General features: G+C 36.6%; 1 protein-coding gene across 1 annotated transcript in view; it reads right to left on the bottom strand.

Annotated features, from left to right (window-relative positions):
• FBN2 (fibrillin 2) overlaps positions 1 to 24,611 on the bottom strand; it is a 258,860-nt gene that overhangs the window by 163,384 nt on the left and 70,865 nt on the right. Inside the window, exons 6-7 of the mRNA XM_045487659.1 lie at positions 23,262 to 23,459; positions 8,204 to 8,329 (exon numbers count right to left, since the gene is read on the bottom strand). Coding sequence (XP_045343615.1) covers positions 8,204 to 8,329; positions 23,262 to 23,459 — 324 coding nt within the window. The remainder of the gene's footprint in view (positions 1 to 8,203; positions 8,330 to 23,261; positions 23,460 to 24,611) is intronic.

Genomic DNA, 24,611 nt, shown 5'->3' on the forward strand with positions numbered 1-24,611 from the left:
TTTTTTTATTTTTTAAGGATGAATATCTTCCACTTCAGAAGAAGTACAGAAGCAGTACAGAAGCATGTACATGCTTTAGAATTTAATCGGTTTACTATCATGTGTATGTTACTACATTCTGCTATTACAAAAAAGACAGGAGGGATAATCTTGTAAGTCCATCATTTCTTGACTGAGTATAAATAGTCAAAATCCTTGACTGAGGATAAATTCTTAGAATTAAGATTTATGGGTTAGGGGCGCCTGGGTGGCTCAGTCGGTTAAGTGTCTGACTTTGGCTCAGGTCATGATCTTGTGGTTCAGGAGTTTGAGCCCTGAGTTGGGCTCGGAGCTTGCATCACAGACTCTGTGTCTCCTCTCTCTGCCCCTCCCCGCTTGTGCTCTGTCTCTCTCTCAAAAACAAATTAAAACTTTTTTTAAACTTAAAAAAAATAAAATTTATAGGTTAAGTGTTAAATACATTTGTAATTTTGACAGATAATTCTAAATTGCTCTCTACAGAGGTCATACCAACTTTATACTCTTGTCAGGAATTTGTGAGAGTATCTGTTTCCCAAAACCTTAATTAATAGTTTTACATTAGAGGGGCGCCTGGGTGGCTCAGTCAGTTAAGTGTCAGACTTCAGCTCAGATCATGATCTCAGAGTTGGTGCATTTGAGCCCAGCGTCGGGCTCCGTGCTGACAGCTCAGAGCCTGGAGCTTGCTTCAGATTCTGTGTCTCCCTCTCTCTCTGCTTCTTCCCTGCTCATGCTCTGTCTCTGTCTCTGTCTCTCTCTCTCAAAAATAAATAAATAAATAAATAAATAAATAAATAAATAAATAAATAAACAAACATTAAAAAATAGTTTTACATTAGAATTTTCATTTTATCCAAGTTTATAGGTAAACATGGTATCTCATAGTTTTGTTTTGCACTTTCTTATTCTAAGTAAGGACAAGCATGTTTCTGGGTATTTAACAGTCACTGGTATTGCCCTTGTCAATAGTCAGTTCATATCCTTGAACAATTTTATTAGATATTTTTCTTAATGATTTGTAGAACTTATGTATTAGAAAAATTTGTCTTTGTGTTACAAGTTGCAAATGTTTTTCTCTGTTTATCATTTGCCTTTTATTCTTGCTTGTAGCATTTATTTTTTCTATTATTGCCATACAATTTACATTTTCTGTAGCTGAAATTACTGACCTATACCACATGGTTTTTAGGTGAAATAACCTACTACATAATGCTTTCTCAGATCTAAAACAATATAAAAATTCTCATGATTGTTTTTAACCCCACTGTTTATTCTGCTGATAGTTGTATCTTTGGTTTTTTTAAGATGAATCTTCAATTCTGAAGTTATGGTGACTTCATGTATTTTAGTACAGTGGTACACAGTAAATTTTCATTTTAATGAACAGAATACAGAGCAAAAACCCATGGACTAAATAGCTAATACAGCACCCATGAGAGGCAGTAAAACACCCATTAGAGAGAAGTTAAGTTTTTCAAGAATCAGCCCTTGGGAGGCTCCCCAGAGGCTCCATGGAAACCAGCCACACGTGAGCACTTAAACTGGCCAATCCTGGTAGAGGGCTGAGACGGTGGATGAGGGCTGGAGCCAGGGAACTGTCAGGCCATGCATCTGCAGTCTCAAGTCTGAGGCCCCGAACCCTGATGCACAAAGGGAAGGTTCACCACTCATGAAGGCTGAGGACAAGAAACAGACTTGAAGGTCAAGGTTCCATATTTTTTCAGCCTTGATTGTATCAAAAGAGAGGCATGATGCTACTTCTGACCACCCAAACTCCACAGGAGGGCCAAGATCACTAAAGTGGGTCTAATTCTGGCCTTGCTGGACTGCACGCACTACCACATCATGCAACGAACAAAGAAGAGAACCACAATGCTGTTGCTGTTGCTGATTCCACGAGATTCCCCCTGTAAATGCGACCTGTGGGCCGAAGTATATGCTGCCTGGTCATTCCCCCTTGTTCATTCAACCCCTCTAGCTGAGTGAAAACTTGAGTAAATCTAGCAGGGTAGAATCCTGGTTCTGCAGTTTCTAAAGCACATAAGTTCCACAAAGTTAGTTAACTTCTCTGGGCTTCAGTTTCCTCATCTGTACAGTAGGTTAATGATAGCAACTAACCTCACACCACTGTATTGATAATTTAACAAGAAAACCCACTTAAAGTGGCTTAAGTGTTATCTGTAACATACTAAGTGCTCCATAAATACTAACTTTAATTTACATATTTGGGTGCTACATATACTCTGCTGGCAATCAGACAAGAAAAATATTTAAAATACAAGGTAAAAAAGTACTGTGATAGAGGAATAACTTATTTGTTATGGTGCATAAAGTAGGTTTGGTTTAACAACCTGGCTTTTTTATTTAAGGGAGGGAGAATTTATGTTTTAACTATAGTGTTGTAAGTTTTTTAAGGATTTTTGTTTACTTTTTTTTAATGTTTACTCATTTTTGAGACAGGGAGAGACAAAGTGTGAGCAGGGGAGGGGCAGAGAGAGAGGGAGACACAGAACCCGAAGCAGGCTCCAGGCTCTGAGCTGTCATCACAGAGCCCGACGAAGGGCTCAAACCCACAAACTGTGAGATCATGACAGGAGCCAAAGTCAGATACTCAACTGACTGAGCCACCCAAGCACCCCAAGGATTTTGTCAAAGTTTATGTATTTTTGAGAGAGAGAGAGAGAGAGAGAGAGAGAAGAGGGGAGAGGCAGAGAGAGAGAGGGAAAGAGAAAATCGTAAGCAAGTTCCGCACTTTTAGTGCAGAGCCCGAAACTGGGGCTCAAACTCATAAACTGTGAGATCGTGACCTGAGCCAAAATCAAGAGTTGGATGTTTAACCAACTGAACCACACAGGCTCCCCAAAAAGGATTTAAATTTTTTTTTAACGTTTTATTTATTTTTGAGACAGGGAGAGACAGAGCATGAACAGGGGAGGGTCAGAGAGAGGGAGACACAGATTCTGAAACAGGCTCCAGGCTCTGAGCCGTCAGCACAGAGCCCGACGTGGGGCTCGAACTCACAGACCGCGAGATCGTGACCTGAGCCAAAGTCGGCCGCTTAACCGACTGAGCCACCCAGGCGCCCCTCCAAAAAGGATTTTAAAAAGATAGTTTTGTGGTTTCTAAATTGATGACTTAAAAGTTTTATGTGCTTCCAGTGTTTACAACCCCCCTATTTAAATATCAATTTTAATATGTAGTTTCCGTGTTGGAAAACAGTCAATGAATCTATTAATTATTTATTTTCAAGTTAACACACTTTTGGTAATGTGAGTAAAAGAAAGCACTTTTTAGTTCGGGACAGAAGATTACTTTCCATGGTTTATCAAAGCAGAGTTGGAACTGCAACTAGGGATACTGTGCCAATGAGTTTCATGAGTTTCACGAGCATAAATAAATATATTTGTTGTCACAAATCTCAAACAGTGAAGTGCTGTGGTAATGGAACAAAGCTGAAGACTCTTCAGAATAAACAGCAAACAACTATTTGACATATAAAGAGCCATTGAAGGGAAGCTTTCCAATACAACGATGCTATTTTCCTGCCTTCCATTTAAGCCAGGAAAGAGTAAGTGGCTCAGAGAATGTTAAAGAAGGTATAGTCTGGAAGGCGGGGATCATGCAAGGACATCTGGCATCTACCTGCGCTTTCTCCAAGGGGACTGAAATTCAGAGTAACTGAAAATCCTGGGCCCTTCTGACATACGCTTCCATGTTATAGTGATGTGTGCGACTTCTCTTCTCCATTTAAATTAAATGGTTACTTGGATGAATGAATCTCTGAATAAAGTAAGCGAAAAAACCTTCCCTTTGGATGTGAAGAAATAGTTTATTCCAACAACAGATCATTTTCCCCGCTGCACAACCGAACTGGGAAGAGATTTTGGAGCCAAAGTGGCTCAGGAGAAATACAACTTGACTTCAGTAGACCTGAGGGGCTAAACTGAATCTGGGACCTTAAGTGAGTGAAGAGGGCAAATAATGGATTCTCCCTTAGACAGACAGACAAGACAGGCGCGCGCGTGCACACACACACACACACACACACACACACACACACACGCACACAGAAATGAATACTCCTTTCTGCTTTGGGCTCAGATTGTCAAGTATGAGAATCCACCCAGCCAATGATATAAAACGAAAAGAAGCCTCAAGACAGATACTGAGTCATGCATTTCAGACACTGACTCAGGAGATGAAGCCCAGCCCACCATTTGTTTTTCCACTTTGGTATAAACTCTGTATGTCCAAACTTAAATATTCAGCAGGACAAGCCTTTCAGGATAAGATTTTAGTTAAGAAGACATCCCAATGAACAAGCAGAAGACAGTTCTTTGTTTTGAATAGACAGGGAAGGTCCCTGACCTTAGAAGTAATACCTGCACATGATCAAGAGGGACAATGACACAAAGGTCTAAAAATGCCAAATTGCACTTCACATGTATGCTCTTTGTCTCTGAATGGCAACCAGAGCAAAATAAGATTATTAAGAAAATGAAAAAAAAAAGTCAGATGAAGGCGAAATTCCCATAATAAGGAACACTGGCCTCTTTCCAAACACAATTTTAACTCTGGCCCCATATTTTACCTTCTTGCGCATTCAACCCAAGTCAAGGAAATTAACTGATTATACAACCTACTCCCAATTACTCAATACATATATTTTTTTAGGAGCCTCTGCAATACAGCAGCAGAAGTTCCAGGCTCTGGGATACAGCAATAAACAAGACAGAGTTTTTTTTTCCCTCAAGGATCTTACCCAATGGTCAACAAACAGATACACACCAAAAAACAAAACAGAACAGTAACACAATTTTTTAAAGGTAATAAGCTCACTTTGCTGTTAATGCGGCCACCATTTCCCCAAATCGCTCAGATTCAAAATGTTGGTTACCTTTCTTATTTCTTTTCTCTCTCTCTTTTTTTTTTTTGAGAGAGAGAGAGAGAGAGAGAGAGAGAGAGAGAGAAAGGGAGTGAGAGAGAATCCCAGGACGGCTCCGCACTATCAGCACAGACCCTCATAAGGGACTGGAACTCATAAACCATGAGATCATGACTTTAGCTGAAGTTGGATGCTTAACTAACAGAGCCACCCAGGTGCCCCTTTCTTATTTCTGAACAGACCCAGTAACTTAAAGATTGAAAAAAATATTTCTTTAGAGAATTTCATTGCTGTATGAACAGAAATAGAATATGTGCTAAACAGAAATAGAAAGGGTATCATTTTCATGTAAATCTCCCAGTACTACTATGTTTCATGCTCATATTATAATCCACATAGAAAACTAAAATATCTTACCTTTGACAGTGGGTCAAAAGTAATTGCTATGGTTACATTTTTATTTAGGGCAATTACTAACCTTACATTCATGTCAACCTTTTACACTGACACTGTATAAACTGTACATAAACTGACAGTAATTCAAAGCTGTTGCTGAGTGTAGCAATAGTTTACTGTCTTTCCAGATACATTATGCTACCAATTACATTAAATAGTTTTATGTAAGGAAATACCACTTGATATTTTACATAAAAGAACACTATTACTTAAGGAAAATTGATAATAGTTACTTTTAAGACATATCCAAATAAATAGGACTTATACACAAAGTAAAGGCTTCATAAAACCTTTAGTTTTCAAATTCTAATCACCACTTCTTCCAATTCTGCTATTCCCCACCAATCCCAAATATTAAATCACATAATTCTTTCTGGGCAACGGCTAAGTGGATTTGGCTGTCTGGGCAGGAAGTAAGAAAGGAGAGGACTGGACTCAGGCTCTGGGTGGTGCCTACATTACATCAACAGCCCCCTTTCCTAAAGAACATAGACAAGTGTGAATAAAGAGTTGCACTGTCTCTCTCCAAACTCTGCCTTGGCTCTATATGTTGTTTTGATGAAATGTGATGTAGCAAAGGCTCACTCTATTTTCAACTAAGAAGAAATACATTGTATGATGATTAATGGGAAAATGTCACAACCACTTTCATCAGTCAGTGGCTGTGCCTTCTCACCTACAATCAAACCCTGTCTTTGCTCCTAAGTCCACGACCCTTGCATCTTGTTTGGATAGTATTTCAGAAGTAAAAAGTGAAGCAGAATGACAAAACTCATAGAATAACCCCAAAAGAAGCCAGGAAGGAAATACAAGAAGTAGCAGGGACACAGCAATATAACGCAGACCTTATGCAGGTCCCCAACTCGCTACTCCAATTCCTATGCTCGCTTAGATAATTTCCCCGTCTTCCAAGTATTTTTCTTAACCTTTCCAAACAGGCAGACTTTGGTTATCAATATTGTATTGAAGCAACATAAACTACATGGACGTTCTTCTTCCTCAGAGTTTCAGAGAGAATTTATTGGTTTTTTAAAAATAATTAACCACATTTTACTACCTTGTCTTTTGGGGGAGCATGAAATTAAGTCATAATGATATAAAATATATAAAATTGTAAAGATTAACTTAAAGCAGAACTAGAAAGGCAACAGGGCAAATATAAAACATAGAATGATATGTTTCCCCTGGGTTCATGAAATTATGATTTCTGGTGTGGAAATCATAGTATGGATACCCAGGCCTCTGGTTCGGTTTGCCTCTACCTCTTGTCCAGTAAAACAGTTGGTATTCCTGTTCGTCTTCTATAATTAAACTTTAGATTTTACCTTTTTCCCCTTTTTTCCCTACAAAGAAGGATAAGACTTTTTATAACTAAGCAACAAAAAAAAACCAAAACCCAAATACTGCCTTTTGGAAAGGGAAAGATTAGAAGACTTAATTATGTACACTAGAAGCTGAGTTGAGTTTAGTTACTGAAGGTAAATGGGTCTAAATAAACTTGCGACAATTTCTTCGCGGGAAGCAACTATAGTATATATTTGCTACTTTTAGTGTACATAACTCGAAAAATACTTCCACATAAGATCATAGCAGGCATACGGAATAAAGTTTCAATTTACTGAATTTCCCATGTAACTTCAGATTCACATTTATCTACCTCAGGTAAGCCAGAGTGCCAAAAACCAATTTCTGGAAGCAATTTTTTCTAAACTTTCAGTAGACAAGAAGGCTTATGTCACAAAAAATTAGAATAAACATAATATTTGTCTTCAGAAAACTATCTTAATGGAAATAAATCAATGTAAGTAGTAATTCTAAAGATAAGCATTATATTTCAGTACTACTAGACGTATACATTATTCTAAGTATCCATGTTAGGAAAGCTAGATACCTTTAGAAGCTTCCTGAATTTTCTAATAGTGATAAAACTTTTGATCACATGTAAATTTAACAAGTGATTTTAGTCTATTTGAGGAATGTTTATGGAGTGCACATTTCAAAATTACATTCAGTTCACATTGAATATAATAATCACATTACACAAAATTATTAATTTTTGAGATCTTTATTTGAGTAAGCTATTCTTTCAGAGAATACCTGTTGTGGTATTTCCAAATTCTGAGTCAATTAAATGTCCTTTTTTTTTTTTTTTTTTAATTTGGCAGCCACCAAGAAACAATATTCAATAAAAAATCCAAATACTTATTTTATAATATAGGACAGAGTGCCACCTTCTAATGCATCATTTAACACAGGACATTGTACTTCACTCAGAATTTTAATCTTTGATACAATTTTGTAAGTGAAATGGAAAACGACCTTATTAAGGAAAAATATAAAAGGCTGGATTATTCCCATTTCCACTGCAACAAAGAAACTGAGATAACATACCCCTTGTAAAATGCTTCATTGGCTCTTTCCAAATCAAGCCCATTAAATACACAAACCAAGGGGGTGCCTGGGTGTTTCAGTGGGTTAAGTGTCGGACTCTTGGTTTCGGCTCAGGTCATGATATCCACGTTTAGTGAGTTCGAGCCCCCCGCATCAGGCTCTGCACCAGCAGCATGGCTGGGTAGCATGGAGCCTGCTTGGGATTCTGTCTTTCCTTCTCTCTCTGCCCCTCCCCGACTAGTGCTGTCTCTGTCTCTCTCAAAATAAATAAATAGACTTAAAATATATATATAAAAACCACGACAAAACTATTCTAACATCTATGCCTTTATTTTCATATTAAAAAAGTGTAATTCTGATTGAATTCTTCCAAAATTCAAAATGAAGGTATGACTTTACTGGATTCAGAGTCATCAGTAAGACAGACATGTCCCCCAAAGTAGAGACACTCACCTTCACATTTCTGGGTAGTTTCACTCTGCTTGTGGCCAGCAGGGCATTTGCATTCAAAAGAGCCCACTGTATTGATGCAGTTTCCTCCCTGGCATACGCCAGGAATAGCCTGGCATTCATCAACATCTGCGGGAAGAAAGGACTGTGAACATAGATACCACTAATTTTCAGAATATTTATATATAATGTACAGAGAAAGTTGAGCTGTTCTCAAGAGAATGGTGTAAGGGGAACTGGGCCCCTTTTGTAAGCATATATTTTAACTGATACAAATCATGTACGTTATAAATCTCATTTTCATTCTTGATAGTTTCTTCTGGAATTTTATTTTGAAAATCCATCCTTGTTGTTATGCGGACAACCAATCTCTTGCTTAGATTTGCTGCAGAACACTTTTGGACGTGTTCCCTCTCCTGGTGATGGGTACACAGTATACCTCCGGCTTCTCACCACCTCAGCACATGATACAATGAAAGTCCCTACCATGTCTCTTTACGGAGTTGAGTACAGACTGTGAAGACTTAAAAAGACTCTTTATCCCTTTACTGTCAACTCAGGGCAGAATTACTAAATCAGAGTGTATATACATCCAACATGAATATAGTGCTCAACAGTCAGAACACCTTCATACCACCAACAATCTGTACACCGATGAGTAGTTCCCACACCCCTGTTGTCCATGCGGACACTTGAGTTTTCTCTTCCCTGCTAACACATGATATAAATATCCAATACCCTAATTTTCTTTGGTCTAATAATTATAAAGGGATATTAATTTTAGTTTTCACTTCTTTAATTGTTCATTTCTATGCATGTTAGCTTTTAGATTTCTTCATGTGGAAGTTACCTGTTTGTATCCCTTAAACACGGTTATAGTGAGTTTGTCACATTCTTACTTCTTCTTGTTTTTATTTAAATTCCCATTAATTAACATACAGTGTAGTATCAGTTTCAGGTGTAGAATTACATCATCACACAGTGCTCATCAAGTGTCCTCCTTAATTGCCATCACCTATTTAACTCATCTCCTCCTCCCCACCCCCCCTTCCCTCCAGTAATCCTGTTTGTTCTCTATAGTTAAGAGTCTGTTTCTTGGTTTGCCTCTCTTTTTTCCCCTTCTAAGTTCATTCATTTTCTTTCTTAAATTCCACATAAGAGTGAAACCATATGGTATTTGTCTTTCTCTGACTTATTTCACTTAGCATAATGCTCTCTACCTCCATCCACATTGTTGAAAATGGCAATATTTCATTCTTTTTGATGGATGAGTAATACTCCAGTGTGTGTGTATGTGTGTGTGTGTGTGTGTGTGTGTAGACCACATCTTTATCCACTCATCAGTCTGATGGCATTTGGGCTCTTTCCATAATTTGTTGATGATGCTGCTGTAAGCATTGTGGTACATGTATTCCTTTAAGTCAGTAGTATCATACATATTATAAATTTAAAACCTTTTCTGCTTTAAATATGACAATTATCTTCCTCATCTTTCAAGCAATTAGTTTCATCCATTTAGGAACCAAAATTCTTAATATTGACAAATGAAATTCAAGAAACTGTAATAAAGACTTTCAGACAAAAGAAGTCTGAAATGTTAAAAGAAATGTTAAAAGAAGTTCTTCAGGAAACATGAAAATGACATGGAAATTATGGTCTACACAAAAAACAAAACACTGAAAATACTAAACATGTTGATAAATTTAAAAGACATTTTTTATTTTTTTAATAGACTTAAAGATAATCGGTTGGTGAAAATAACAAGAGCAAAATAATAATAATGCATTTTGAAGGTTATAAAATACATAGAATTAAATAGTATAACCACAATAGCATGAAAGATTGAAGGCAGAAAGAGAAGACTATGGTCATAAAATTATTACACTGTAAGTGAAGTGGCATATTAATATTTGAATATAGGCTATAATAAGTTGTATATGTAAAGACAAACACTAAATGTTACAATTTTAAATAAAACTAACATTTTATAATTTAAAAAAAAATACAGCTAATAATCCCATTAAGGAGATAAAAATTAAATACTAAACTAGACTCTAATTGAGGCAAAGATGAATAAAGAATAGGTGGGACAAAAAAGACAAAAAATAGTAAGATAATAGCTTTAAAATCAGTAAAACTGATAATTATCTGAAATTTAAATGGCATTAGCAATTTAATTAAAGGCTGAGGCATTCATATTTGATTTATAAGAAGATGTAATTTTACACTGCTTACAAGAAACCCACTTTTACAGAGACAGCTTAAAAAGTAAATGGCTGAAAAGATGTATCATATACTCAATCAAAAGAATGCTGAAGTGGTTAAGTTACTATTATTTAAAGTATTCAACAGAACAAGAATTGTTACCAGGGATACAGATGGATATTTCATAATGACAAAGAGGTCAACTCATTAAGAGGACACAATAATGCACACTGTATTAGTATGAGCCTGGATGGCTCAGTTGATTAGAGTCCAACTTGTGATTTTGGCTCAGGTCAGGGTCTCATGGTTCATGAGTTCAAGCCCCACGTGGGCCTCTAGGATTCTCTCTACCTCCCTCTCTGCCCCTTCCCCCCCAAATAAAAATAAATAAAACATTTAAAAAATAATTCACATTACATATATACGCTGCTTATAAAATGTTAAGCACCCAGAACAAAAAGTGACAGAACTGAAAAAAGAAACAGACAAACCCCCAATTACAACTGGAATTACATTCCGTAGTAACTAACTGAATTGCTGAAAATCAGTAAGGATGCATAAGACTGAATTATACTTTCAACCAACTTGTCCTAGTTCATGTTTGTAGAGCACCCCACCCAACGTTAGCAGAATATATGTTATTTTTACACACTGAATATTTACCAAGACATACTATATTCTGAGGCCATGTAAAAAAGACTCATTAAATATAAAAAAATTAAAATCATACATAGTATTTCTCTAAACATAACAGGGTTAAACTAGAAGCTAATGATATAAAACAGCTGGAATACCTCAAACATCTGAAATTTAAACAAAATATTCTGAAATAATCCATGGTTCAAAGAAGAAATCATATGAAAATTTAGAATGCAGCATATCAAAATTTGTGGGATGCAGCCAAAAGCGGTGCTAAGAGATAAATATGTAGCATTAAAATGCTTGTTTTACCAAAAGAACAAAGTCCTTAAAATTGGTTACCTGAGTTTTTACATTAAGACATTTGAAAAAGGAAGAGCAAATTAAACCTAAAGTAGACAGAAGCAAGAAAATAATGGTAAAACAGAACAACGGTTGAACTACAGAGATAATCAGTAACTCCAAAACCTGGCTCTCTGGAAATACAAGTTAAACTGATAGGTCTGTCAAGACAGAACAAGAAAAAGGTATGGGGATATGAATGATCAGTATTAAAGAATAAAAGTGGGCACATCAATACAGATTCTATAGAGATTAAAAGGGTCAAAGGAAATAGTATGAATAACTGTGTAGCAATAATTTAACAATTTAGATAAAGTGTACAAATTCCTTGAAAGAGAGCCACCAAGGCTCACTCAAGAACAAATCATCTGAACAGACCTACATCTACTAAAGTTAATTTAATTCATACTTTAAAGTCTTTGTCCAAAGAAAACTTCAGGCCGAGGTGGATCTGCTGTTGAATCCTTTCAAATACTTAGGGGAGAAACAATACCAGCTGTACAAAACTTCTTACAAAAAAGAGAAGAGGGGACAATGGCAGACCCATTTTGTTGGACTAGCATAGCCCTGACCCCAAAGCAGACAAATACGTTACAAGAAAGAAAACAACAGAATAATGTATTTTTGGAATAGGCAAACAAAAATTGTTAGCAAGACAATTTTAGTCATATATATAAAAAAATTAATACATCATGACCAAGTGAGGTGAATGCCAGGAATTTAAGGTTGCTTCAACATTCAAAAAAATCAATCAATATAATTTATTATATTAACATGTTGACTAAGAAAGAGAAAACACATGATCATATCAAATGTGAAAAAAGTAAGGGACAAAATTCAACACTAATTTTTTTTTTTTTTTATAGAGAGAGTGCAAGTGGGGAAGAAGGACAGAGGGAGAAAGGGAGACAGAGAAAATCTTAAGCAGGCTTCACAGGATCATACATGACCTGAGTCATAATCAAGAGCTGGATGCTCAAACGACTAAGCCACCCAGGTGCCCCTTTAAAATCTCAGTAAACCAGGAGACTCTAGAGGAGGAACGAAGATGGTGGAACCACATAAAATCTCAGTAAACCAAGGGAATACAAGGGAACTTCCTCAACTTGATAAAAGAGTCCATAGCAAAAAAAAAAAAAAAAAAAAAAAAAAAAAATACAGCTAACACACTAGAAAGCATTGAGAAAACTCTTGATTTGGAGTTTTTTAATCTGTCATTTACATCCATGTAAATTTCCCTTAATTTCTCTCTCTGTGAAAGGTAATAATTTCTAATTCAGCACAGGGTTATGAGAAAGAAAATATATTAAGTATATTAAAAATGTATAAAATTGTATATAAAAACGTAAGCTTATACAAATTTATGCTACCTATTAAAATCTATAGGATAACATATTTATTAATATATCTTTAATTAAAAAATACTATAAGTTCATTGTAATAACCTTAAAGTGACAGAAAAATAGAAAGTTAAAGAGATACCACTGATGTAAGTCAGCGGTCTGTTCTCTGAGACTTTTATTCACAAACATAGAGCGTCAGTCTGTTCATATAACAAGAATAAGGTCACACTTCTGAATCTTGCTTTACTTTCATTAAAAATATTTTGTGGATACAACTGTCAGTATACATTGATTCGCCCTATTAGTTTTTGCTAAGTCCCCAAGTTTGGTATATCTTAGAGTATCTAAATTAGAGAATTTAAGCCTACAAAAGAGCTTAGCATCTTTATTATTTCTTCCTCACTTTATCTGTCTATAAAAACTTACAAGTCCTAAGTTTTTTATATTGAAATTAAAGTAGATTTTGTTTTCCTATTAAAGGATATCTGATCCAAACAGAAAACAACTAGAATGAAATACAGAACAAGAAATTTATATACTGAACTGTTTAATTCAGAACATTTCAAACCACATTACTTTTAAAATGTACTACATTTCCACCCTCATTACAGTGTGGTATAAAACATCCCTAGAAACCTCTTTTCCTGGCAGATAAACCAGAGAAAGAATATCATGATATAAGTTGAAAAACGAGGCCAAACCTATAAATCCCTTAATAGTATTCATAAAATCTTTGACTACATATTTAGTAGATTCAGTAATTTTTCAAAGGAAAAAGCAAACCAATGTTACGGGGTTTATTTTGTAATTGCCTAAAAAGTATTTTCCTAGAAGGAAAAATGAAACCTTTGTTTTTGAAGTATCCTAGACAACGCAGCCATACAGCATTAATTTCTTTTAGATAAAGTTAATTACTAAAATGAAAAAGGTAACTTTGAAGCAATCTTGTAGAAATAATCAACTTGAACCTAGAAGTATACACAAGTATTCTCTCTATAGAAACAAAAAAGCAGGCCTCAGATCTTCAAACTATGCAAAATTTTCTTTCTACATCTTCAAAGCGCTAGCATATGCAACTACTAATGTCTGATTAGTTTTCCTCTGTCGCTATTTCAAAGATGTGCTCTTTCTTTCTGTTCAAGCACAAACTCACTCTTTAAATGTTGAACAATTTCAAATAACATGTAAGGATTTCATAGAATAAAATTAATTTTTTACTCAAGTTTTAATTTAAATTCCAATTAGTTAACATACAGTGTAATATTAGTTTCAGGTTTAGAATTTAGATAAAACTTTTGAAACTTAAAAAACCTTATATAATCCCTTCAGTGTATGCCTATTAAAGTTATAAATAATATAACAAGGTCATAGTAATTCTATTTTATGAACTCATTTATTCTCTAACTTCTTTAAATAAACTTGCCCTAAAAGATTAAATAGATTTTATTATGTAAGTATTAGATGGTGTATTATTTTTAGTTCACATTAAAATATGGAAAAATGCGTGCACTGGTACAGGTATATAAAAAATTTAATTTATGTCTGTGGGAACTAAGGACCAATTCCTTTTACTATATATTTAATAGCACATGTTTTTCTAACTTTGTCACCAAATGAGATCCATTTTTTAAATTTTAGTTTTCATCCCTATACTCCATAGATATTCACACATTACTAGCATTTCTACAAAAATGAATGCCAGCCATTAAGAACAACAATTGGAGAATAGCTTTGTCTGTACCTGGAATATGACAAATATGGAGTATTATGGCAATCACTCAACACAGTGTGAATCGGCCAGAATAACTAATCACGTATTCACAGAAGTTCAAATGTTCAATAAGTGATCATCCCAACAAGCAAATATTAGTTAAGTTACTCCCTGTAGGACTCTGAACTTGGAATGAAAAGAACACAGCATGCTTCTCTGTCTGAATCGTCCTCAAATCAACAAACGTCATCATCCTTTATCCCTGTGTCAAAGTCAGAGATGCAGCAGACAGACTCACCATCTCCCTCCCACTGATCTTATTTGATTCCATCAGTACCAAGTGCTTCCTTCCCAAATATGCCTCCAGTCTTCCCTCTGCCTCTATTCTGGTCTCACCCTTCATCACCGCTGTGGCAACTTTCTCACTGTTGTTTTTCTTTTGTTTGTTTGTTTGTTTGTTTTGCTTCCATAATAGTCCCCCATTACACTCTACAGAAACAGTCAAGTAATTTCATTTAAATATAAATCAAATCAACAGAGGTCATCCCCTCACAAGTCTGCAGACACTGCCACACTGTTTTCTGGTCTATGAGTTGCTCTAGAGAAGTCGGAGACCAGTTTGGGTACTTCCTTTAAAAAAAATACTTGCTACCAATGGACTAGAATAGAAACCCCAGAACCAGACCCACAAACGTATGGCCAACTCATCTTTGACAAAGCAGGAAAGAATATCCAATGGAAAAAAGACAGTCTCTTTAACAAATGGTGCTGGGAGAACTGGACAGCAAATGCAGAAGGTTGAAACTAGACCACTTTCTCACACCATTCACAAAAATAAACTCAAAATGGATAAAGGACCTGAATGTGAGACAGGAAACCATCAAAACCTTAGAGGAGAAAGCAGGAAAAGACCTCTCTGACCTCAGCCGTAGCAATCTCTTACTCGACACATCCCCAAAGGCAAGGGAATTAAAAGCAAAAGTGAATTACTGGGACCTTATGAAGATAAAAAGCTTCTGCACAGCAAAGGAAACAACCAACAAAACTAAAAGGCAACCAACGGAATGGGAAAAGATATTTGCAAATGACATATCGGACAAAGGGCTAGTATCCAGAATCTATAAAGAGCTCACCAAACTCCACACCCGAAAAACAAATAACCCAGTGAAGAAATGGGCAGAAAACATGAATAGACACTTCTCTAAAGAAGACATCCGGATGGCCAACAGGCACATGAAAAGATGTTCAGCGTCGCTCCTTATCAGGGAAATACAAATCAAAACCACACTCAGGTATCACCTCACGCCAGTCAGAGTGGCCAAAATGAACAAATCAGGAGACTATAGATGCTGGCGAGGATGTGGAGAAACGGGAACCCTCTTGCACTGTTGGTGGGAATGCAAATTGGTGCAGCCGCTCTGGAAAGCAGTGTGGAGGTTCCTCAGAAAATTAAAAATAGACCTACCCTATGACCCAGCAATAGCACTGCTAGGAATTTATCCAAGGGATACAGGAGTACTGATGCATAGGGGCACTTGTACCCCAATGTTTATAGCAGCACTCTCAACAATAGCCAAATTATGGAAAGAGCCTAAATGTCCATCAACTGATGAAAGGATAAAGAAATTGTGGTTTATATACACAATGGAATACTACGTGGCAATGAGAAAAAATGAAATATGGCCTTTTGTAGCAACGTGGATGGAACTGGAGAGTGTGATGCTAAGTGAAATAAGCCATACAGAGAAAGACAGATACCATATGGTTTCACTCTTATGTGGATCCTGAGAAACTTAACAGAAACCCATGGGGGAGGGGAAGGAAAAAAAAAAAAAAAGAGGTTAGAGTGGGAGAGAGCCAAAGCATAACAGACTGTTAAAAACTGAGAACTGAGGGTTGATGGGGGGTGGGGGGGGGAGGGTGGGTGATGGGTATTGAGGAGGGCACCTTTTGGGATGAGCACTGGGTGTTGTATGGAAACCAATTTGACAATATATTTCATATATTAAAAAAAATACTTGCTTATTCTTTCTTATTAGGCCAAGGTGTTCCATTTATCTTCTATTTTTATTGAGGGTTTCTGTCTTCCAGTTTACAAACTGATAGCCTTATCCATTTTAGAAAATTCTTGTTTTATCTCTTTTTCAGTTCCTTTCCTCAGCTTTTAGTCTGACTTCACTGAGTATCAGATTCTTTATAATCATTGCCTATTCACTGTTCTCTGACATTATGATTTGTGATTTCCTTAATCTTAACATTTGTCACTATTTTTTTTCAGTTTTAAGTATGTGTGTGTGTATATGTGTGTGTGTGTAGAAATATATATACACACATAAACATATATGTATGCATTACCTTCTGTTAGGTAAAGTTTCAAATCCCTCTTCTGCCCACTTTTTATCTCTGGTTGTCTTTACTGAACTCTTATAACTCTACTTCAGGCAACTTTTAAAAGAAGGCCCGTATTGTTTTCCATTTCTTTAGGCTAAGAAAGAAGGATATAAATCTTGTGTTTATTTGGATAATTCTTCTTTGAAGCATGTTCACCTACGTTTCCTTATGTTTTTTTCTTTTCTTTTCCTTTTTTTTCAGGTTTTACATGTAGGTACTCATCTTTCAATGGGGCCATTTCCTATTGAAACAATAATGGGGAGAGCCCAAAAAGAAATGAGTTGGTGTGAAAGATAGTTCTGTAGGAACTATTTCCTGATATCTGCTCACCAAACTCTCTCCCACTTTTTTCTTTGTCCTGGTATTAATTTTTCAACTTTTAGGTGGGGGTGTGCCCCCACCCCCGACCTGCTCTTTCACACATAGACTCTCTGAGATGCTCACTGGTGGTTCCCACTTCCTCTCTTTCCTTCCTTCTTGTTCTCCTCCTCCGCAGGGACCACTCCTGGGCTGGAAGGCTGGGCAGAAGGTACTAAAGAAGGCTTGCTTCAAAGACTCTCTTTCCGCTATCCCTTTCATTACTCTGAGGGTCCGCAGTAGCTCTCTCACTCACACAGTGTCCACTTCTCCAACAGGACATCCCCAACCTCTGAAGAGCCTTTCAGAATGCTGATGCGGTAAATGCTCAGAAGACTCTCCCTGTCTCAATGACTTCCCGACAGCTACCTATGTGTTCATCGCTGCTTTCAACTGGGGGTAGCAGAATTTTATTTCAGAAGACCTTGTTTTCTATTATTGATTTTCTTGTTAGTTTTTGAGTTAGAAGGAGAATATTCTGTTATCTTTTTTAAGTAAGAGTTGCGATAAGCGCCGGGTGCTATATAGAAGGGCTGAATCACACCTGAAACTACTAGGATGCTGTATGTTAACTAACTGGAATTTAAATACAAGCTTAAAAAAAAGTGTATGGCAATGGACTTGTTCTTAATGAAACTACATTGTGTGTAATTTGCCTTTCAAGCAACATCATCTGTCATTAAGATATGAGTGTTTGCAAACATATGTGTAAAATCACATGGGAATAGCTGAATGCTTATCTCATTGAATCTATATTGTCTAGGAGTGCCTGGATGGCTCAGTTGGTTAAGTGTCTGACTTCAGCTCAGGTCATGATCTCACAGTTCATGAATTTGAGCCCTGTGTCGGGTTCTGTGCTGACGGCTAAGAGCCTGGAGCCTGCTTCGGATTCTTTATCTCTCTCTCTCTCTGTCTCTCTCTGCCCCTCCACCACTTACACTGTCTCTTTCTCAAAAATAAACATTAAAAAAAAAGAAATAGGGGGCGCCTGGGTGGCGCAGTCGGTTAAGCGTCCGACTTCAGCCAGGTCACGATCTCGTGGTCCATGAGTTCGAGCCCCGCGTCGGGCTCTGGGCTGATGGCTCAGAGCCTGGAGCCTGCTTCCGATTCTGTGTCTCCCTCTCTCTCTGCCCCTCCCCCGTTCATGCTCTGTCTCTCTCTGTCCCAAAAATAAATAAACGTTGAAAAAAAAAATTAAAAAAAAAAAAAAGAAATAAAGAAACTACACTGTCTGTAAACCGTCATTCAAGTAACATCTTCTTTCACTAAGATTCATGTTTGTAAAAGTATGTTTAGAAGTATATGGGAATAGCCCTGTGCTTAACTCATTGAGGCTTCACTGTGTACAATGTATCTTTCAGGTAACGTTCTCTTTCATTAAGATATAATACACAACACACACAAATACCATCCATACATTATTTAAAAAAAAGTTTCTACAATTAATTAGGCTTAAGTAAATTTTCTGGATTGTATAGGAATGGCTTGTCTTCACAGTTTGAACAAAAGTTAAATTTTATAATGGTCTGGTTAAATAGTTCAATGTAGACAGCCCAGATAAATTTGTCTTTAACAGTTCATACTAATCAAATGAACCAAATCTCTCTCTAGGTTGTGCTATCTAGAAGGCCTAGAAATAACTTTTTACTGTGGGTACCTTCTTCTCAAACTATGACTGAAGGATTACCCAGGCCTGCTTGGGTTCAAGTGAAGTTCAATTTTTCTACATTTTTCACATGCATCCTGAGTAAAGGAATGAGGTATTTCTGAACACTGACACCATTTGAAAAGAACACACACCAGCATTTGTTTTGCATGGACTGATTTAGGGTCTGTACTGCTGTTTATTTATTCAAGTCCTTGTCCTGTGTGCTAGCTAGGTCCCGACTCCATCATGTATGTCTGATTTCGCACACCTCTCATGCTGCATGGAACAGAACAGAGGCTCAATGTCAGTCTGTTACTATTACCTGTTACCAGGACATAGCAAAAGACAGAATTTGAGGAGGAGACTTCTCCTGCTATATTTTCAGTTTGGGAAATGGATGGAATATTTAAAAGGCTAATTCCTAAAAATCAAATAACAAATTAGCAGCTATGCAAATTTTAATATAGTTTTTAAAATTATAAATGCACCCTGTTCATTTGAAAATCTAAAAGATTCAAAATCAAGTACTAATATTCAATAAAATATCCCTTTAATTCGAATAGATTCAAAAAGACTCTAAAGATTCAAAGACAATAAGAAACCATAAGAAAATAATACAACAGATACATGTGGCAGTTTCTGGTATATTTAAAATTTGTATATATTCTTGGAAAAGGGCTTAATGTCACTTTTTAAACTAATTCACTTGTTCTCATGATAGCTTAAACATTAAGGCCCATATTAACTTTGATTGGATATTAATAAAATGAAAAAAGTACAAGACTTGGAAGTAAAGGGAGAACACAACTGGCTCTTAACCTACAAAGACACAGATCGTTATGACTGAACACCAAGCACCCTAGGAATGTGAACCTCTCTGACAGTGTTTACTTAAGTCCACAAAGACATCATGGCAACAGTTAAAGATGTGGGGGGAGAAAAAAACGTACTGGTCTCTTCATACCTTAATTTTCTTTAAGTATCATCTTAATTTTGATTTAATTACCAACTTTATTTAAGTATCATCATAAAAACAGATTTATAACCTAACAGATCTTACACTCTAGCTGGGGAACGGTAAAGGCAATAAGGACAATAAATAAGCAAGTTACGTGCTACAGAATAAACAAAAAGTATTACCCCAGTAAATCTAGTCAGTATTAATCTAGTAGATCGGTAGAGTATTTTCTTTTAAAAGGAACCCATATAGGGGCGCCTGGGTGGCGCAGTCGGTTAAGCGTCCGACTTCAGCCAGGTCACGATCTCGCGGTCCGTGAGTTCGAGCCCCGCGTCGGGCTCTGGGCTGATGGCTCAGAGCCTGGAGCCTGTTTCCGATTCTGTGTCTCCCTCTCTCTCTGCCCCTCCCCCGTTCATGCTCTGTCTCTCTCTGTCCCAAAAATAAATAAACGTTGAAAAAAAAAATTAAAAAAAAATTAAAAAATAAAAGGAACCCATATACATTTTGTGGAAATCTACATCTAAACAGTTATTTTGTTTATTATAAGATCATATTTATTATCAGATCATATCTCACGTCTTCTGAAGCCGAAGATAAGGCAATTCACTAACTGCATCAACTACAGAATAATATTATGTTTAGAACTTTAGAAATGTCCTTTTCTGGTTAATATGATCCACATTTTAGAACCAATATTAACCTATTTGCAGTCAACATCTATGCATCTGAAATTTATTTTTAACTCTACTAAAATTTTCAATTATCCTATCAAAAAGAGAGTTATTATTTTAAAAAGTATGACACATACATATCATGTTTTATCACATTATTTTTTTCATGCCATGTATCTTCCAAATCAACCTGGCAATGTATCTGAGAAACAGTCTAGGAATTTAAAGGGAAAATGAGATCACAGTAAGATGCAGTCTTAAAATAGCCTGAACCGAGGACCAGTATTTAATTGAGAACCTTGTGACTATGCCATGAGTTTGAAATAAAGCAGAACTTTTTAAACTTGCTTTTCCAGGTATTTTAACCATGTGGCAAGTTTCGCTTTCCTCTGGTTGCTGTACTTACCCATTATATTTTTAGGCAAATGAAACTGAAAACTTTATCTTCACTGCATAAACAAAATCAAATAAATAAGCTTTCAGACATTACTAAATCCCGAAGGATATTTTGGAAATCTGAGATCAGATCACACATTTTAGTAATTGTGTTCAGAAAAACTAGGCCTCTCTGACAAAATACATAGGTAAAAAAAAAAAAAAAAAAAAAAAAAAAAAAAGCCTAAGTACAGACATAGAAGATGAGGAGAGTGAGTGATTTGTGATGTTTTGGTTGAGGTTACGAGCTTTTTCCCAACCTGGACTATTTTTATGAAATATGGTTTTTGCAAGTATGTTAATCTTAATCCCAGTTATTAATTCCAAAGATAGTCATTGAGTATCTACCACATGATAGGTACTCTTCCAGATGCCTCAGAGACATTAATGAATAAAACAGATTTATGAGCTAATGGATCTTACACTCTAGCTGGGGGAGAGTAAAAGCAATAAAGACAATAAACAAGCAAGTATATCAGAGAGTAAAATGTGCTATAGAAAAAGCAAAAACTATTACCTTAGTAAATCTAGTCGGTATTAATCTAGTAGATCTACATAGTATTTTCTCTTTAATACGAACCTATATAAATTTTAGGCTAATTTATATCTAATCTAGGAAAGCTATATAGTATGATAAATACTATATAGTATATAGTATGTCTTCTATAGAAAATATTGTTGCTTTATCAGAAACTCCGTAAAATCAAACTGGTAGTCATATCAAAGATACAGAATTTTATTATCCATACAAAACAAGGGATTAAAAGTGATGTTTCCACAGTTTCCCTATTAGAGCTGACCTGTGATAAGTATAAAGAGACAAAACACTAACAGCTGACATTGCTTCTATATGTAATTCAATGAAAAGTTGCTAATCTACTAAATTGCCGGTTCATTCCTTGGGAACCGCTAGAGCTGTGATTGGAAGAGTTTTGAAAGAGACCAGTTTTTAACATTTACAAACTAAAAAGTTTTTAACTTTTATAAAACTACAAAACTAACCAAAATCTTTAGAAGCCACCGTCAGCAAATTATTTATAGCAAATTATGCAGAGCACCTAAATGGTTATTATTCAGTGAATTGAAGGTATATGCAAGCTTCCCAAACTACAAATCTCACTTGAGTTTGGAGATACTGGACTGGTTTTCCACAATATGTCATTTTACAGACATTGGGTACATGACATCTGGCCTGTGACGCTGGTTACTAACATCAGTTTGAAAGACTTCAGGAATCTAACTTTGTATATGATTTCATTATAACAAATAAACCCAGCTCCTCATGTCTCAAATATGAGTAATATTTCTCTGAATAAAAGTCATTTTCCATTTTCCTGTGATCCTTCTGCCACTTGAGAACTCATTACAGAGCTATTTCCAAACTCTAAAAATGGGTTTAATATACATATGATATCAGAGAAGTGGCAAAAAAAAAAAAAAAGGGTAAGAATTGTGGCCGCTGAAAATTAATTAAAATAATTATCCAGTACAAACATAATGTTTGGCTACTTGGGTTGGAATCTACTGTTGTAGCATGCTCAGGGCCCCAATCTAACCCTAACATATAAAATATTCACCAAGATGTGGTTGGGAAGATTGCCTGGAAACCAGATTGCAACCACTTGAATTACAAACTCTTAAAAAATTTTTTATGTTTATTTATTTTTGAAAGACAGAGAGATAGAGAGCACAAGCAGGGGTGGGGCAGAGAGAGGTGGTGGGGGAACACAGAATCCGGAGCAGGCTCCAGGCTCTGAGCTGTCAGCACAGAGCCCGATGCAGGGCTCAAACTCACAAACCACGAGATCATGACCTGAGCCGAAGTCAGATGCTCAACCTACTGAGCCACCCAGGTGCCCCTTGAATTATAAACTCTTAACTGCATTCACCTACAGAGTTCACACTTTGCCCCTAAAGATTCTATTAATAACAATGTCAGGCCATTCTCTTCTCCCTATTACCTAAAACCGGATTCCAATATCTTGAAGGAGAATACAAGAAAGAGAAAGACTGTTTGTCCAGGGTATTTACGCATGTATCTTTCAGGGGTTGTGGTAAGGAGCGTGTAGTGCTGCCTGGATGAAGATATAGGAGTGGTTTATCTGATTATATGAGATATTTTAATCTATTTTTTTATTTTCCCCAATTTTTCCTACTATCTCTTCTCTTCTCCATTTATGTCAAGAGCTGAAAAATAATTATCCATTAGGTGGCTAACAAAAAGTCATCTCTAGTCAGGCTTGCTGATGAGGCCCTTCGCGGGAATGGTGGGAGGTTGAATGGCATTAGGTATTAGTGGCAGATGGATCGTCGGAGTGCAGTGAAAGGAGACCCACACATGGGAAGTCTGTGCAAACTCACCTTGGCAAGCTCCAGTCCGGATGTTGGGGATAAAGCCCCGTCGGCAGGGCTGAGGCTGGGCAGGACACATCTCACAGGGGTGGCCCCAGGCCCGTCCAATGGTGGCACAGCACAGAGTCTTAGTGCAGACAATGCCTGTCAGCTGCCCTTGGCACATCTGGTTGTTGACCTGAGTGAAACAAGGGCCTGTCCTGTAATCTGGAATGTGAAAGAAGATGGAAAGACAGGTTTTATGACCATACGCCAGTCTTACACCAGTAGCTCCAAATACATAAAACAGAGGCTATTACTTCTGACTCAAGTGTCTAAAGACAAAAGGCTGGAAAGTTTCATTTTGAAAAATTCCTAATTTTTCGCTCATGAGGAGTGCATTAGGAGACTTCAATGTATTTTACACTAGACACTGTAAATGGGTAACTCAAGGGCTGTGTCTGGGCCACAGATGTGTTTTCTTGGCCTGCATAATGCTCTGAAAGAATTTAAATTACTAGCCAACATTTTTAAATTGGGAAATTCACATGAAATTTCTATTTCTGGCTTTTCTTGAAAAGTTGGAAGATCTGGCCACGCTAGGCCTGCCGTGCTACATGGCAGTGGGGGAGTGAAGTGTGTCCTTCTCTAGGACACCAAGATCCAGCCACCCCCTATCCTGATACTCTCCACTCACTGACATTCCTCACCTCCACACTGATAGCACCTGCTTTAATGACTCCTCTTTACCTAGCAAAGATTTTCTTTCCTGACTGGGTGGACACGAGGTCAGAATATTAGAAGAGAACCAATAATGACATATCCTTCCATATCGCAGATATATTTAAACAGTCTGGCATGTCTATAAACATTAAGTTCTAACAATCTGATTTCTGTTTTCATGTCAGTCTGTTTACTTCTACAAGTTCAGCTAAGTTCACCTAAAAAGACTGTACTAACAAGGCCCATAGTCAGGATTCTTTCTAGGTAAGTTAATATTATATACAACCTCTGTTCTCTACAAGATGGCTGCACAATTGTTGATCTGCTATGATAATGATAAAAAATTAGCAAATGCATGCCACAGATCATCTACAGACAGACCTCTATGCATAGTAAGGACGATCCATGGGGACTGTTGCATCTCAAGGTGTAGACCATGGATCAGAAACATATACACTACCTGGGAGGTGACCAGACATGTGGACTCGGGCCTCAGCCTCCATTCACTGAACGAGAATCTACATTTCCACAAACACTCAGAAGATTCATACATAACTTCAAGTTTAAGAAAGACTGATCCAGATTACAAGCAACTTGAAAGCTAGGCATTCTAACTCTATCTTGCTTTCTCCTATAACTCACCTCAAGGAACCTTTT

The sequence above is a fragment of the Leopardus geoffroyi genome, chromosome A1 (assembly GCF_018350155.1).
Source record: "Leopardus geoffroyi isolate Oge1 chromosome A1, O.geoffroyi_Oge1_pat1.0, whole genome shotgun sequence".
NCBI classification, from domain to species: Eukaryota; Metazoa; Chordata; class Mammalia; order Carnivora; family Felidae; genus Leopardus; species Leopardus geoffroyi.